General features: G+C 44.3%; 1 protein-coding gene across 1 annotated transcript in view; it reads left to right on the top strand.

Moving 5' to 3' along the window:
* Positions 1–18,331, top strand: part of Kif5c (kinesin family member 5C) — a 160,794-nt gene that overhangs the window by 122,651 nt on the left and 19,812 nt on the right. Inside the window, exons 16-22 of the mRNA XM_070023492.1 lie at positions 133–321; positions 2,804–2,921; positions 5,864–5,940; positions 7,176–7,285; positions 9,207–9,308; positions 9,540–9,600; positions 15,356–15,427. Of these exons, the coding sequence (XP_069879593.1) occupies positions 133–321; positions 2,804–2,921; positions 5,864–5,940; positions 7,176–7,285; positions 9,207–9,308; positions 9,540–9,600; positions 15,356–15,427 (729 nt within the window). The remainder of the gene's footprint in view (positions 1–132; positions 322–2,803; positions 2,922–5,863; positions 5,941–7,175; positions 7,286–9,206; positions 9,309–9,539; positions 9,601–15,355; positions 15,428–18,331) is intronic.

The following is an 18,331-nucleotide window of genomic DNA, read 5'->3' as shown; positions in this document are numbered from 1 at the left end:
TTTTCATAGGTCCAATGATGAGATTCTTAACTTGAAATCTTGGATATCTTGAGGCTCTGCAGTCAGGCTTCAGAGGCTCTGTGAAGCTCTGGAAATTGTAGGTGACAGATGTGTGTTCCCTCTTGTGCTCAGTTGGCAGATGTGAATGGAGTCATTGAGGAGGAGTTCACCATGGCCCGTCTGTACATCAGCAAGATGAAGTCAGAGGTCAAGTCCCTGGTGAACCGCAGCAAGCAGCTCGAGAGTGCCCAGATGGATTCCAACAGGAAGATGAATGCCAGTGAGCGGGAGCTGGCAGCATGCCAGCTGCTCATCTCCCAGGTGGGTCACCTTTTCCTCCTCACTCACACTGTGTTCTCTTGAGTTCTGCTTCCTCTGCGAGCCCTTACTGGTACTGCAGGAGTAGTTTATGCATTTTTATTGCCTCCTGAAGCAAAGGCTAGGGTTGTTCCTTTGCTGTTTTTGTTTATTTTGAGACAAGGTGTTACTGTGTAGCCCATGCTAGCCTAGAACTTATCACCTTCCTGCCTCGGCCCTCTGGCATTATAGAGTTGTGCTACCGTGCCTGGGTTGCCCGGGTTTATTCTTAAGGCAATATTATGCTAGATGAATACTAGAAAATTTTCTAAGTTCCTTCTTTGTCTTCTTTTTTTTAAAAATAGGATGTGGCTATATATCTCTACCTATGGATGGATAGAAGTATATATTCCCAGATTGGGTAGAATCTCCAAAATACTTTATCATCTAAGCTAACATACCTTCATATTTAATCTCTACCACAAGTACAATTTAAGATGGGAAAATAGAAACCATTGCTGCTGCTGCTGCTACCATTACTAATAGTAGCAGCAGGTAATACTTTATTGAGTGCTTGCCATGTACCATACACTGTGTTAAACACTTTATATGCATTTTCTCACTTGGTCCTAAACAGACCCTGGCAGGCATGTTTTATTTTTGTTTCTCTTTGCCCGATTAGGAAACTGAAACTGAGGTTAAATATTTGTTCAGATACATACAGTCAGTGAGTGGTGATAGAGCTGAGACACAGACCAAAGTCAGGATGAGCCCAAAGCCCATGTCTCCATGGGACTTTCAAGCCCAAGGGAAGGTTTCATGTCAGCAAAGCTAGTTACTCTTCTTCCCAAGAGAATGGCAGTTTTATTTCACTAAGATAGTTTCAGTAGACAGGCACCCCATTTCTTGGGTGGTTGTTGATACCTGAGCTTGCGGCATAAGTTTGAGGTTTTTTTGTGAGTGTTCTAATTGAGTGCTGTTCACTACCTTATGCCAGACATGAAAAGCAGCTTAAGTTACTTGGAGAAAACAGATACCAGCATGGATTGGGGTGTCAAACAATACAAGAGACAGATAAAAACGTATTTCCTTCAATCATGCTTTTAAGCACACTAATAAGTAATCATGGAAACATCTCCAATCTGATTGCCTAACATGGATCCAGCAGGTTCCATTTTATATTTAACATAATAAACAAGAATGTATCGAAGGGACTGTTCACTACTGGGTTGTGACAGTGAAGTTGATAAACCTGTATTGTTGCTAAAAACATAGTTGGCTCAGCCCTTTTGGAAAAATTGCAAATACAAAACCATAGACATGTAAGCATGTTGTGGTCTAATTATTTCTCTCATTCTGTTCTCTTCATACTGTTCTTTTATTGGTAATGAGATGGAAATTTTTTCTTTCTTGTGGTATTATTATATGTCAGTTAAAAATGTTAAAAGCTGAGTTCAAATCCCATGGCTAACAACAAAAAAAGAAAAAAATGTTAAAAGCTTTGGCATAATATGTTGACTAGTATTACTTTACATTAAAATCAAATAAATTACCCAAATATCTATTGCTAGACTAATGAAAAAGTTATGTGGAAGAATATCATTCACGTCTTTAAAAATCCATACTAGCCACTTGGAAAGTATAGTTATATTGAGTTAAGGGAAAATGAAAATGCTGAGTTATGTCTGTGCCATGCCGTATGCCTTGTAAAATGTCCTATAGCTAAGACCAGGAATATAGGGGCAAGGGTTGGTAAGTTAGAGGGCCTTGTGGATGACATTTATACCACCTTTTCTGAATTTTTATAACTTACTATCTGATCATTATATATTATCATTTATAAGAAGGCATTTTTATAATTTATAAAAGTCTAAAAGGGAAATGATAATCATTAGGAAACAATGTACCTCAAATCCGATTTTTAGATGACCTCTGACACAATAGTGTGAGTCTTGAGCAGTCCCACCCCTAACCATTGGGGGCCAGGGTCAGGATATGAGTGGAAGCCCTGTGGCCTTCAGCCCGGCATCCTCTCTCTCTAACAGGATGCACCAGCTCCTTGACTAAGTCCCTTCTGCACCTCTGTGAACTGGTGTGTGATCATTGCAAGGGAACTTTGGGCTTTGATGTTGGGGATTGAACTCGAGGCTTTGCGTGTACTAGGCAGATGATCTACCACTGGACTCTCACCCCAGCCCTCTGGCACACTGTGAGGAAGGCAACCAGCATGGGTATTGATCTCCACACTCAGTGAATGATAAAGGAGGGACGTGGCCATTAGCAGAAGCTGTGGAGAATGAATCAGAGAAGCATGTGGAAGAAAGACAGGACTGTCTTACCTCTCAGTTCTAACTCCCAGGCAAAGGGCAGAATATGCATCATTTGGTATTAGTCCTGAGGAAAAGGTGTGATCTGTTGGGTTTTCCTATTGGACTGTCCAAAGCAAGCCTAGGTGACCACTTGCCAGGCACTCACTCTTCCTTCTGATCTGTTTTCTTGTTCAAAGCATGAGGCCAAGATTAAATCTCTGACAGACTACATGCAGAACATGGAGCAGAAGAGGAGGCAGCTGGAAGAGTCCCAGGACTCACTCAGTGAAGAGCTGGCCAAGCTCCGAGCCCAGGGTAAATATTGACTACTTTGCAGGTGTCAAGTGCTTTGTCTAAGTCAGGCAGTCTCAAGTTGGCTGGAGTCCTAATGTTTAGTTTTTGTTCAGTTAAAGCACTTTTAAGAGAACAATAGCATAACCGAAACAGATAAGAGAAAAAAATGGAGAAAACTTAGGTAGTTCTCCTCTCCACAGTGAGTCTACCTATATTTCCATTTTCTCTTGGTCTACCTTGCTGCCCAGGCCAGAATCCTCCCCTCCAGCCAACCAACTGCCCAGTGCTCTCTGGTCTCTATACAAGGAAATAAAGATTGCAGCTATGTCTGTCTGCGAAGGGCTTCACTCTCAGCTACTGTGCTGCATCCAGAGGGATGACTTTAAAATTGAAATCGATCTTGTGCCAGAACTCATGTGTCTCCCCTTACCTTGCAGTTCTGCTGCTTTTAAAAGAATGTTTGATCTCCCATCCTAGCCTACCTGCTTGAAACAAACTTTTCCCTTTGTAGTACCAGAAATGTAGGGAAAACTTTATAAATATGAATAAATTCAAGTGGAAACTCATAAACTAGAATAGAAATCCATAAACTAGAACAGAATTAAGAAAGTGCATCATAGTCAGGTACCTCTGTAATCCTAGCTACTCAGGAGGCTGAGATTTGAAGATCGCTGTCTTGAGACTCTTTATCTCCAAGTAACCATCAAAAAAAAATGGAAGTGGTGCTATGGCTCAAACTGGTAGAGTTTTAGTAGTAGAGTGATAGAGTGCTCAGGCCCTGAGTTCAACCAACAAAAGCAACATCAACAAAAAAGAAAGTGAATTGTGCAATGTGAGACTAAACACACTTTGCAGGTTGCAATGAAAAATTATTTGCCACTAAGGGCTGGTTGCTCAGACCTGTAATTCTAGGTACTAAGGAGGCTGAGATCTGAGATCTGAAGCCAACCTAGGAAGGAAGTTTGTGAGATTCTCATCAATAGTTAGCCCGCCCCCCCCCCCCAAAAAAAGCAAAAAGCTGGAAGTGGAGCTGCAGCTAAAGTGGTAGATGGTTAGCCTTGAGTGAAAAATCTAAGGGACAGCACCTAGATCCTAAGTTCAAGCCCCAATACTGGCACACACACACACATACACCCAGACAATTATTACCCTTTTTGGAAAGCAATCTGAATAACTATACCACTTTTATACCATCTTATCCTCAAATACTCATTTTAGATGAAAGGTAAACCACATGGCCTGGTGCTGATGACTCACACCTGTAATAATAGCTATCCATGAGTCTGAGATCTGAGGATCCTGGTTTGAACTCTGTCTGGGCAGAAAAGTTTTTGGACTCTTAATTAACCAGCAAAATGCCAGAACAGGAAGTGTGAGTAAGAAGCTCAAGAGGTAGAGTGCCAGCTTTGAGTAGAAAAAGCCAAGTGTGTGTGTGCCAGTGCGTGTGCATACACACACACACAACCACAAACAATATAAAAGCAAACCATTTTAACAGTTAAATAAGCCCTGCAGAAGAACTTTTTTTTCCACAGAGGAGATGAAAGTAATGAAAGTGTGGAGAAAGACTCATGATACAATGTTGGGTGATGATTGTAATGAAGAATTGTATATTTATTGTGGTTATAACTATTACAATAAGTAGATTATTCCATCCTTAAAAATTACTATTTAAAATCAAAAATGATTTTGATAGCATGTTAGGACAGTCAACGATGTTATCTTTTTTCATTCCCTTTGTGATTTTACCATTATTTGTGCAGTAAATACATGTTGTTTCAAAAGCAAAGACAAACTAAAAGAGAGCATACTCCCTTTGTAGTAACTTGGTACCATTTTCATTATGTGGGAAAGAATAGAATGTACCACCAAAATCTGGCCCTGGGAAATAGCTTTTTAAAAAATGTTTTTATTGTGAAAATATTGTACAGAGGGGTTACAGTTACATGAGCAAGGTAATAAGTACATTTCTTATCAAGCATTGTTGCCTCCTCTTTTGTTTTTCCCCTACCATCCCTTCCCTCCCAACTACATTCCCTCCCCCCCCACACACACACACCTAAATTGTAAAGTTTGTTTTTCAACATAGCATCTTGAACATCTCACTGTTGCAATGGGTCCACCTGTATCCCTATTTAAACATTTTGTTTTTTAGGAAATTGTGTTTTTCCCTCTTGTACATGGTTCCTGCAGTAATGGCACTGCCACCTGCAGTGAGGCCACTGAATAGACATAAAACAGACTTGAAAGGAAGTGGAACTGGCCAGAGAGAAATCATCAATTAAATGTGACTGATTTGAACCTGCTTACTCCTACCCCGCTTCCTCAGCTCAGGCTGCCTATGCCACACACTCAGTGACCATTCCCGAGACAGGACTGCTGGGCCTGCCAGCCCTGCTCCACACGGGCCTCCTGGTGGACCTGGTATTTCCCTTGTTCTCATCCTTAGATTGTGGTCCTGCTCCAGATTCTTAGAAAATAAACAGTTTACCCATACCCATAGGAGATAAATGAGCACTTTCTAGAACTCTCCCAGGTGCATGGGCCCAAACACTGCCTTGCATTCACAGGGTGCCTTTTGATCTGCAAGGCATTGCTTATGTCATGTCCTCACAAAGGACAGGTGGGAAATAAGTTCCTAAGGTGTCAGGTGATTAGCGCCTGGAGGAGGACTTGGAGCGGGTGGGCTGTCGCCACCTAGCACGGTCTCCCTGCAGTCACATCTATCTCATGGCTGTGGTCCAGATGACCTAAGGATACCATAAGAGACACTGGTATCAGCTCTGGGCTTTTGGAGACCCTTTTCTTCATGTTGTGGTTGTCATTGGTGTTATCAGCTGATGTCCCTCCCTGTTATCATTTTTTTCTTGCCTTTTTTTTTTCTTTCAGTTTTTTTGGGAGGGGGGGAAAAGGGGTGAGTCCTACCAGCTAAATCATAAATCATCATTTATAATTCAAAACAGAAAAAATGCACGAAGTCAGTTTCCAGGATAAGGAAAAGGAACATCTCACGCGGCTGCAGGATGCCGAGGAAATGAAGGTATGTATTTAATCATTCCTTCCTCCAAGTCCAGCACGTATTCAATGCATTGAAATCCGCCTTTAAAAAAATCTGCCTTCTATAAGATTTGTGTATGGCAGTGTAGGGAGAGGAAGATTGGAGAGACCACTGCTAGGCTTCAGAGCAGATCTCAGAGTGTGGCTGGGCATAGACATAAAATGAAGAGAGGACTGTACAGGATGTCACAGCTAATGGCACCTTTCCCAGTCTTGATGAAGAGGAAGAGTAACACCTCTAATCACCGCCCAAGCCAGTGATTACACATCGCTGCATTCTCAGGAGAGGTTTAACTTTGGTGGAAATGTTTTGTCTTCCTGGAACTGGAAGAAACCTTTTTCCTTCACTCTGTAAACAAGGAACAGTTCATATTTGAGTTTCTACTTTAAACGCACAGATATTTGTTGCTTACAAATAGACAGTGCAGGAAAAGTGACTTGGAAATAAAATGTGTAGGGGAATAGCATGAGCTGTATGCAAAGACTAGGGGCTGGGAGCTGGTGGCTCATGCCTGCAATCCTAGCTACTCAGGAGGCTGAGAGCTAAGGATTACATGAAAAAACAGCCTGGGCAGGAAAGTCCATGAACTCTTACCTCCAGGTAGCCACCAGAAAGACTGGAAGTGGCACTGTGGCTCAAAGTGATAGAGCTTAGAGACAGCATCTAGACCCTGAGTTCAAGCCCTATGATTGACAGAAAAAGAGACAAGGGATTTGCATTCACTTTTGTTAGATTGTGACCCTCATTTGGCAAAATCCCCACAGTTAAAGCTTGACCACACGCGCCTTTGTTCTAGCCAACAGAACGCACGGGTCCTCTCATTTCAGAGTACTTAGAAAGTCATCTCGCATCTGCAGTGGGCAGGGTAGGAGTGTATGTCAATTGAAAAGATGAGAAAGTGAGGTCAATAGGTTATGCATCTGTGTGAGGTCACTCGGATAGTAAGAGGCCCATTCCTGCTAGGTGACCAGTCACAGACTAACTTTCTATTTAATCGGTAAACTGATTTGTTCCTAGGGACCAAGTTGATTTTAGAACAGATTCTCAGGCTTCATTGTGCCAGTAAGACAGGCCGGGGTGCTGGGGCATGAGATCCAGAAACGCCCTTAATTTGGGGATCTGACATCTGAGGGAGGTAGGCCTGGATCCAGGGCTTGTCACTGAGTGGGCTGGGTGCCAACGAGTGGATGACACATTTCTCCTGGCCTGGCTCACAGAAGGCACTAGAGCAACAGATGGAGAGTCACCGGGAAGCTCACCAGAAGCAGCTGTCCAGACTTCGAGACGAAATTGAAGAGAAGCAGAAAATCATTGATGAGATTCGGGAGTAAGTTGGCTGGGGGCTTGTGGGAAGTGGGGGTGGACATGGCTCAGTCTTCTTGGGCCAGTCTGGAAGGATGTGGCTTTTAGCCAAGGGCCCTTGTCTCCTCGTCCCATAGGCTCTAGAGCACTCTCCACCCTGGTGAGCTGAGGGCTGGGCATGCTGCTTCTGAGTTCTGTTCTCCCATCTGGAGCCTGGCCTCCTGGAGTTCTAGTGCTGCAGGTGGCAGCCAAGCCCAGCTGCCCTTCCTCAACACCCCTCCCTCCTCATCCTGGGCAAGCTCACTACACTGGTGACTCAGCTGGGCAGACACATGCCCCAGGAGTTGGGGAGATGGTCTGTATGCAAGTATAAGAGAAAAAAAAAATTCCTACATTGGGCTATCAGATCTGACCCTATCAGGAGTTCTCACAGGTTAATAAGCACTCTGGAGAAGGTAGTTGCCACCTGGCACTTTCTCCCCAGCCCTGGGCAACTACACAAGTGTCCTCAGGGACCCATGCTGTCATGTTTCTCTGTTTGCGAAGAGGTTGGCAGCCTGTGGCACTGCTGCCAGGGCTGCTGCTGTTGCAGTTTAACTCAGAGCTGTTGGGGAGCCCCTCATACCCCCCCTCACTGACAACACAAAAGCTTCCTTTCTGGTCTTCTCCTGTGGGTTCTTCATGTTTTTGCATAATGGATCCCCTTGACACTCTGAACAGAAAAATATTTTTAAGTGCTCTGGGGTGAGGTGGGGGGGGGTGGCATAGGAGAAAACAACAGTGTTTGTTACAGAGAAATCCATTCAATTGCCATGTAGTTTCTATCCATTATCCTCAAATTGAGTACCCCCTCCCCCCCCCCCCCCCCCCCGCTCCCCTACTAGACCAGGGTTCCTACCCCCTCTCACTTCTATCGGGGATGAAGAAGCAGATTTCTATATGGGAAGTAAAGTTATTTACTTAGGGTCACATTGCTAAAGAGGAATTAGACTAGAGTTAAGAGCTTAATTCTCTGGACTACTGATCCGAATCTCTTCTCAAAGTAAGTGAGCCGCTCCCACGGTGCATTTGCATTTTAAAGGAGAGCCATGTGGCAGGAGGGGCTCCTTGCACCTAAGAAAAGCATTTACCATCTCCTGTACCCTTCTTCTGGACCCTCCCCCGTGCTATCACTGGCTTTGTGCTTTTTTCCTGGTCACTATTCTACTCAGCCACCCTCAGAAGATTCAGATGTCCGAGCCAGGAAGAGGGATGGAAGGCAGGAGAGAAAGAGGGAGGGTTTGTGAGACAGTTGGTGGTGGAGTCGCATCTTTGGAGCTTGGGCCTTTCCAGTAGATACCCGGCTTTCATTCATGTAACATAGACATTGGTCCTTATAGTCATTTAGGCATGGGTATGCAAAAGACTTTATAAATACTGATATAAATGTTGACCAAATGAAGCCAGGACTCTCTACTCTTCCGAATTCCTTTCTCTGAATGCCTCCAGGAGGTGGGAACTGTCCTTTTGTGAGCTAGACCTTTGGACCTGGGAGATAGCTTCTCAACATCTTAACTACAGAGGAAGGGATGGCCAAATAAGGTTACCTGAGTAAGAGCCTGCCCTACTCTGCTGAGGAGGCAGAATTTCTCAAAGGGGGACTGACTGTTTTAAAACATCAGCCCTTTTCTAAGGTCATTATTTTCCCCTGAAGCTCTTGCACAAAAGCAACCTATAAATACATCCTCAAAGCCTTTGCTTCATGCATCTTAGATGCTTCCCAGAAATTAGTTTTCTCCTGGGCAGGGAAGAAGCTGTGAGGTTGTTCTCTGATCCTTCAGAATCCTCCAGAATTGCTGCTTTTATTGCACAGAACTAATGGGGCTGGAAGAGAACCATGGTTTTAGGTGGATGACTCAGAATTTCAGGCTGATTTGGAATATATTGCTTTTTCCTCTCAATTTCAGTTTGAATCAGAAGCTGCAACTGGAACAGGAGAAGCTGAGTTCTGATTATAACAAGCTGAAAATAGAGGACCAAGAGAGAGAAATGAAGCTGGAAAAGCTCTTGTGAGTGCACTTGAAATATTTCCTGATTCCTCTCACCACTGGGAAGTCTTTGAAAACCCTGCTTTTGTTCATTCCTAGATATTCTGGTTAGATTAGGTTTATTTCAAAGCAGACCATGGCTATTTGTGTGCTTGTGAGTTTGCTTTGTTGATTTATCCATAAGCGCAAATAGTGTCTGCCTAGTTCTAATTCCCTGATGGTGGCTTACGATTCCATTTATTTTTTTCTCAGATTGCTCAATGATAAAAGGGAGCAAGCAAGAGAGGATCTTAAGGGGCTGGAGGAGACAGTGGTGAGTCGAGACATTTTTCCAACTCATTTCATCTGTTGAAGTGTTTATTCTACACGTGTTATCAGTATGTTCTGTTTCCTGGCCTTGTGCTTGCTAGACAGGTGCTCTATCACTTTTTTGAGATAGGGTCTCCAGCTAACTGCCCATCTATCTACCACTACCTCCTACGTGGCTGAGATGACAGGCCTGAAACACCTTGCCCAGCCTTCCTGGGTACCTTTTTTTTTTTTGGCTGGTCATGGGGCTTGAATTCTGGGCCTGGGCTCTGTCCCTCAGCTCTTCAGCTTAAGGCTAGCACTCTACCTCTTGGCCACAGTGCCACTTCCGGTTTTCTGAGTGCTTTATTGGAGATAAGAGCCTCATGGACTTTTATGCCCAGGCTGGCTTTGAACCATGATCCTCAGATCTCAGCCTCCTTGAATAGCTAGGATTACAGGCATGAGCTACCAGTACCTGACCTATATACCTTTCTTAGGTACCATTTTAGATAGAAAATATCCTATGCAAAATATTCTAGAATTACTCCTGACACAATCAATCATCAGTCCTTAGTGATGGTGTCCTAGAGACCCTAAGTAAGAATTGAGCCTAGTTGCAAATCATTGCCTGCAGTTCTATAGATTCTGCACTTCAGTTTATTTTCATTCAACTCTTGCCATATTTTCTTAGTACCTACTAAAGGCTGGAATTCTTAGAAGAATATGCTTACATACAGCCAATTCAACAATGCAGATAAGATCACTGCCTCTGTGAAACTTACCTGTAGCTGAGAGGCACGGTAAACAATAAGGAGGGAAATCATGCCCTTTTATCTATGGTTGTCCTCTCCGAAGTCAACATACTCCAACAATAAAACTACAGTGACAAGAATTAGAGAGAAGGATCATACTGACATAACTTATTATACAATATTATAATTGTTCTATTTTATTATTGTTGTCCTCTTGTACCTAATTTATAAAGTAAACTTTATCCTAGATACGTATGCATAAGGGGAAAAAGTTATGTATAAGGTTTGCTACTATCTGTGGTTCTAGGCACCTAGTAGGGGTTTGGGAATGTTTCCCTCATAGCTAGGAGGGGGCTATTACTAGATAGTTATAGAAAGCTTGGAGGTGGTGGTTAGAAAAGGACCATAAGGAGGTGATATTTGAGCAGGGATTTGTAGTAGGCAAAGAGGTATGTGGTGGAGTATCTAGAGGTGAGCATTCTAAGCAGAGGCAATGGCTTGTAACCAGGCCCTGAGGTAGGCTGATGCTTGGCATATTGGAGCCCAGCAGAGAGGTTGTTTGTGGTTCTAGCTGAATGAAAGAGAGGTAGAAAATAGGCATAAAATAGATACAGACCTGCAAAGGACTTGATCCATGCAGGGTTTAGACAGAGAGAGGAGTGGCAGACCTTGGCATGTCTCTGGAAGTGCTCTGTACTTGAAATCCTCGTTGGTGTCCTCCATCCTGTCTGGATTCATTGGCCTCACACTCTCTGTCAGCTCTTGTTTCAGCTGCTTTCTGTATGGCTGCCTGGTTCTCAGGGTCCATGAGCCCTTCACCGTGAGCATTGGGCATGCCACACAGCGGCGGTTTAATGCATGTCATTCTCCCATGGGTGGGATTCGGTAACAGCATTTGTATTTGTAGGTCCCCAACAACCTGGGACCCCAAGCTGTGGGCATGATTCCCGAAGCCTGTGTGCGGGCTCCCGGCCTAGTTAGTATTTGTTGCTCTATAGAGCCAGGTTGAGGAAAGAGGACACAGCCCTTGAGGTCAGAGGTCAGATAGAGGGCTGATAGGAAGGTGGGCCCCTCCAGGGGGAAGGCTATGGGAGAAGGCAGCTGTGGAGACCCCAAAACGAAGCCATAACATTACTGCATCTACGTGTTTTACCAGAGAAGTGTGATACCCCTAATTGTAGCTAATTATAGAAATTCAGTAAAATATTGAACATTACATTTTTACTGTATTCTCGGCAGCCAGAGCTGAGTGATATTTCCGGATGTTTTCTTCTTGTATCCCCACAATCCTCATGTACTCCCTCACCCGTCCCCCACACCCTGCAATTGCTCTACCTCCCCTCTGTCCCCCTCACACCCATAGCTCAACCCTGCCTCACACACCACATGTGTGTCCCACACTCAGGCTCCCATCTGTGTTCACCCATCCACTGTCGTCCACACACAGGTGTTCAGAGGTTCACACACAGCTCACACCTCCTTGTATCACTGTACATCTACATCCTCATCATCATACTTCCTCATTTACACAAGTTACTTGGGGTGTACTTTGTGCTCAGACCCTTGCCCATTTCTACACTCCCTTGCATGTCATTTGCATGCTCACTCAGTATGCTTTCCTGACACCCCTGCATGTGATCACAATGACACACTCACACAGGTCAGTTGCTCACTCATTCCCACCTGTGCTCACCTGTGCCCAAACCCAGGCTCACGCGCATGCTTCCGTACTCACATGCCTCGCCCACTCTGATCCTCACCAGCTCCTTTGCCTTTTTCAATGCTTGGATGACTTGGATTTATTTTTCATCACTAGATTCTTCTGTCTAATCATATGGTGTTCTGCCTTCCCCGGCACTAACTGGTCACACACATGTCCATCTCACACCCAATGACTGGTCCACTGACTTGTGGCTCCTCATCCTCTCTCTTCCTTAACACCCACATGCGCCACACACAACACACACACACACAGACACACACACACACACACACACACACACAAATTTATATTTAAGATTGGCATCCTCCAGTATGTGTGGTGGGTTTGTTTGTTTGTTTGTTTGCCAGTCCTAGGTCTTGAACTCAGGGCCTGGACATTTCCCCTGAGCTTTTTTGTTTTTTGTTTTTGCCTTGAGCCAAGCTCCCTGTCCTGCTGGCTTTTTTGCAATTAATTGGAGATAAGATCTCTTGGACTTTCCTGCCCAGGATGGCTTCAAACCACAATCCTCAGATCTTCGCCTCCTCTGTAGCTAAGGATTGTGGGTGTGAACCACCAGTGCCCGGCCTCCAATGTGCTGTTTTAGACTCGGATGCTCTCTCTCAGGCTGTAGACACTGCCCTTAGCTGCCTCTTCTTGAGGCCTCCTAGCATAAGGCCTCTTTGCCTCTTGAGTGTTGAGGAAGGTAGGGACAGGGCCTGGCACCCATGGGTTAGAGTTTGAGTAGCCAACTGCAGACTGGGCAGTTTGGTGGGAATTATCAACTGGCCTTCATTGTGTCCCTGAGCTCTAGTCACCTTGCTCATGCAGTGCACTGTGCCATAGGTCATGGTGGGCTGGATCCTGCCTCCAGCCGTGCTGACACCTCTCTAGTCCTATCCTCACTGTCCACTGTCATGGAAGATGAGCCTTGAGCTTTGGCACAGGGATCAGCAGCCTGTGGCAGGAAGAGATCTGAGAGAAGTGAGCCAGGGTGATGAGGAACAGGATAAAGGAAAATCACCACCATAGGAAGTCAAGTGGTAAATGTGCATAAACTGCTTTCGGTGTCTTTGACTGCCCCTCCCAAACTGTTGATAGCTGAGACTACCTAAACACCCGAGAAAGGTGCCGGGCTCGGGACTCTGTATTGAGTAACACTGTATCCCAAGGAAACACCGGTCCCTGGGTGAGGTATCACACCTTCTCATTTCCCTGGTGTGGCTGTGCTTTTCCTGTGAAAATACTGACTGTGATTACAGTTTAGTCAGTAATGAGATCTCTGAGGTGGCAGGCTACTCAGGGCAGTTGCAGGCATTAAGAAGAGCAGGGGAATGATCTCCCAACAGCAGGGGCCAGGGACAGTGTGTCTATATAATTGTGAGCACCAGTCCCCACCGCCTGCCCGTGCTGAGAAGTAGCTCAGCCAAGGACAGATACCTCATGTTCATTATTCATAATAACAGACTTGCTTGGCTTCCTGCAGAAAGCGATTTGCCTCATTCGAGGATGCAATTGACTTCAGGTGCTTCTTATTTCAACACCAAATTGGACTCCGTAATAAGGCCTTAAATTAACAGAGATTCCTTATTCTCAGTCTCTTAGTGTTTCCGAAGTGTTGTGCCTGTTCCTTTTTAAGATGAGAGTGTGGGAATTGCATTCCCTACCATTCTGTGGTAGGTCAGTCTAGACAGATTGCAACCCTTGTGTTGGTGAGTGAAATCCTACTCGCCTTTAGGAAAGTGATGTAGAAGAAACATACATACCTCTTATAATAAATATATAATAACTTGAACCCAAGGAAAACTTTTGAACTTCTGGTCTTGTTAGCAAACTGTTGGGTTTGGTTTAGGCTTTTTGCCTTAGCTATATGATTCATAAAGCTTTGTTCATAGAAAACAATTAGAATTGAAGGCAAGGAACCCCACAAAACATTTCTCCAAGAATTTTATTACAATGGAAGAAACAATATAGACCTAATGAAGTCATGGTGCATGGTATTCAATGTGAAACATGAGTAAATTCATATTAATAATGTTTATTGAACACTTACGATGTGTTAGAAACTATCCTAGGTGTTTTCTAAGGATCTTCTCATTTAGTCTGGACAATTAAAAACCATGCTTTTAATCCACATGTTAAAACAGGTAAGCTGAAGCATAGGAAGGTTAGGTAATTGCTCACAATCCTTTGGATAAAAGGCTGAGAACTGGGCTGGGAAGGTGGCTCAGTGGTAGAGCGCTTGCCTTGCATGCATGAGGCCCTGGGTTCGATTCCTCAGCACCACATAAGCAGAAAAAAAAAGCTGGAAGTGGCACTGTGGCCCAAGTGGTAGAGCACTAGCCTTGAGCTGAAGATCTGAGGGACAGCGCCCAGGCCCAGAGTTCAGGCCCCACAATCAGACCAAAAAAAAAGGCTGAGAACTGCTGTACAGATGAGATGAGCTCAGTGGTTTAAAGGAAGCATGTAGGCTTAGACCCGAATGAGGGTGCGGTTAGGGTGAGAGAAATTACGGCTTTTAATTTCAACTTGTCAGTATTACATATAATGTTAACATGATAAATAAAAAGAAAACAAGAAGCTGCGTTCCAGTGGCTCATGCCTATAATCCTAACTACTCACGAGGCACAGATCTGATCACCATGGTTCAAAGCCAGCCTGGGAAGAAAAGTCCATGGGACTCTTTATTTCCAATAAATGACTCAAAACAAAAAAAAAAGCCAGAAGTGGAGCTGTGGCCCAAGTGGTAGAGCAAATGAAGTTCAGGAATAGCACTTAGGCCTTGAGTTCAAGTCCCAGGACCAGCCCAAAAAAAGAAAAAAAAAAAGAATGAAAGTAAAGGAAAGGTAAGTGGAAACCATTTAGAGGCAACATAGCTTACTTGGAAATTTTTGTGAGATAATTTGAACAAACTGGTTCCATCAAGAGTGGCACAGAGACCAGGTAATCTGAGTTCGAAGCCAGTCCAGGCAGGAAAAGTGCATGAGACTCTTTCTCTCCAATTAACTACTAACAAGCCAGAAGGAGAGCTGGGGGTCAAGTGGTGGAGTGGCATCCTTGAGCGAACAACTTAAGGGACAGTACCTGCTCTGAATTCACCCCATTGACTGGCACAAAACCAACCAACCAACCAACACAAAAGCCCTTGCACTGTGAGGTGCTGCTGTGGAGGGAAGGGTGTGATGTGCTGGGCAAGTCACAGGAGGCACCAACAGAGACAATGCTGGGCTCCAAAAGCAAGTTGGAAAAATCTGGGGCAAATGTGTCCCAAGTTCAGTGTCTTCTCACTGAAGTGGCATTAAAGAAAACCCAATTTTCTTTTCCAGTCTAGAGAGCTGCAGACTCTTCATAACCTCCGCAAGCTCTTTGTCCAGGATCTGACCACCCGAGTGAAAAAGGTGAGTTTCATTGTGTCTGAATGAGTCTGAGAAGAACAGAAGAGACGGCTGAGAGAATCATTTTCAGTTGAAATATTACCTGCTTAAACTGGGGCTGGCAGTACTTAAAAATTAATTACTTCATACCAGAGAATGTTATTAAAAGAATGTGCTAGAGGCAAAATTACTTGGGAACATTCTCCCATCTGATTTTTCCTTCTTAGTAAAAGGAAGCTATAGTGCTTGCTCTGGCCTTCCTTTGCATAAGCATATATTTATTTGGCCCCTTCTGAACGCAAACTATGTGCTTGGCACAGAATGGTCTTATCCTCAGGCAGTGTTGGTCTTGCAGCTTGATGTCAGATGGCCAAGGCCATCAGGAGGCTATTAGGGGCTGGGGACAGAGCTGGTGAAGTGGGTCAGTATCTATTCCCTCCTCCCCCCCTCCTCCCTTCCTTCCTCCCTTCCTTCCTTCTTTCCTCTTTTTTTTTCCTTTTGTGATGTTATCTTGGATTACTTACTCACAGCTGGTACTCTCCTACTTGAGCCACACCTCTGACCCAGCATTCTGCTGGTTAATTGGAAAAAGAGTCTCCAAGTTTATTCTGTTCTGGCTAGCTTTGAACTTCAATCCTGAGTAGCCAGGTTTACGTATGCAAACCACAGGTGCCTAGCTCCCCCATCCTCTTTTCCCACAAACCTTACATCGTGGGTAGTCAGAATTCTTCCAAAGCAGATGTGGAACGAAGCTCAGATATTAAGGTGTTAAGATGACATTGTATCAGATTTCGGGGAGGGGGGGAGAGCCAGATAGGTTTAGAATGCAGGTCTGTGGGTTTCTCTGTTTCTGAGCGTCTTTGGTCTTCATGTTATATAGTAATCTTGGGGAGATTCCACATTGGGACTCCCTGGGCAGCTTGCAGAAGTACAAGAGGTGATGGCAGCCAGAGAGCAACTGCTGCAAAACATTTTAATATGGAACAGTGGGTCATAGGCGAGATATGACAGGGTCAAAGGAGGGTGTTAAGAACAATGCTCATATGCATGTAAAGGTGAATGTATGTTTGAATGTATATATCTATTTATCCTTCATGCATATGTAAGTTTGAAATCTCAATGGGAGGGGGCCAAATATAGTAAAAAGAGGAGGTCATTGATGGAGTCTGGATTGATAGAGCTCAGGGTCAATAACATGATAGATATACTACTTGCTAAGAAGAAAAAGTTTATTTTTTCCTAGAAGTTAGTTTGAGAGCCAAGTATTTACAAGGAGCTGCATGTCTGTGGAAACAAGCCATACTTAGATCCTCAGTTAATGTGGAGGCTTGGTCCTTAGGGAAGGAGGGAAGAGAATGGAGAAGACTTAGGGAGGTTCAGGCAGCTATGGTGGGCATTTGCTGGGAATGGGCAAGTAGGTCGCTGAGCAGTAGTATGTATGTCAAGCTGAAACACAGAGCATGAATTTGGCTTGGTGCCTGACAACATTAGAACGGCCCAATGAATTTACAGTCCCGGGAATGCAAATTAAGAGAGAAAGTAGAGCATAATGGGATAGCAAAGTGATCAAGGCAGTAGATAAAGAACACAATCAACAAATGCACATGAGTGTGGGATCTGGACCAGGTAGGAGAGTGAGGCTCTGCAAGGAGAGACTAGAGGGAGGAAGGATACCTGATGAGAGTTTATGACAAGAACCGAAAAGATACAGCCTAAGGGAGGAGGAGGAGGCTTAAGAGAGGGTTAGGAGCTCAGACTGCCCCGACTTCATTGATAGAAAATCCTTGTGATCTACTTTTAGACCAGTATGATTTTTGTGTATATGTGTGTTTGTGTGTGTGCAATCCTGGGGCTTGAATTCGGCCTGGGTGCTGTCCTTGAGCTTTTTTGCTCAAAGCTAGCAATCTACCACTTGAGCCACAGCTCTGCTTCTAGCTTTTTGGTGGGGAATTGAAAATGAGAGTCACAGACTGGGCTGCTTGGGCTGGCTTCCAACTTCAGTCCTCAGATCTCATCCTCTTGAGTAGGGAGGATTACAGAGGTGAGCCCCTGGCATCCAGCAGCAAGCTGAGTTTTAACCAAAGATTCTTAGGGGATCCTATTGCAGGCTCCAGTTTTAGAACCTGTGTTTGAGATGCTTCCGTTTGAAACTATAGAAATAGTCATAAAATCATTACTCTTCAGAATGGGGTGAAGAGCCGGGTGCTAGTGGCTCATGCCTGTAATCCTAGCTACTCAGGAGGCTGAGATCTAAGGATCATTGTTCAAAGCCAGCCCAGGCAGGAACATCTGTGAGACTTAGCTCCAATTAACCACCAGAAAACCGAAGTGGCGCTTTTGCTCAAATGGGAGAGCGCTTGCCTTGAGCTGAAGAGCTCAGGGACAAAGCCCAAGCCCAGGATTCAAGCCCCATGACTGAAAAAAGAAGGAGGTGAAGATCCCTTCTATAATCGTATCAAGCAAATGTGTTTCGCAATTTTTGGATCCAGGATCTGTTCACACATGTATTTTCTGCAGTATCTATCTGCACCACCTTGCTTGTCAAAAGTGAGTGTTTTTGCCAATTTCAAGATCTGATAAATTTCAAGGATTTTCCCAGCACCTGGATCCTGTGACTGGGTTGAGACTGACTCACCGAGCCGTTGCCAAGTTGGGAGAAGGGACAAAAAAGGCCATTAACACTAACTGGTGGCAGTGTAGACACTTGTCTGGGACCATTGGTGACTTCTTAACATGGGTCTTTGCTTTATATATACACACTGGTTCTTTCTGAACACAGTTTTCTTTTTCGTCTTTTCTTTTTTGTTAAGAAACTCTATTTACCTACCTGCAGGGGGGAAAAACAGCCCTGAAAGTTTTTCTTGTTTAACTTTTTTTCTTTTTCACAATACTTGCAGTGCAAACTAGGGAAATTAATTGGGCCATTTG

This window comes from Dipodomys merriami, unplaced genomic scaffold, assembly GCF_024711535.1.
Source record: "Dipodomys merriami isolate MVZ:Mamm:240054 unplaced genomic scaffold, mDipMer1.0.p SCAF_1, whole genome shotgun sequence".
Lineage (NCBI taxonomy): Eukaryota > Metazoa > Chordata > Mammalia > Rodentia > Heteromyidae > Dipodomys > Dipodomys merriami.
The sequence above is the reverse complement of the archived record's forward strand: the minus strand, read 5'-3'. Positions and strand labels throughout refer to the sequence as shown.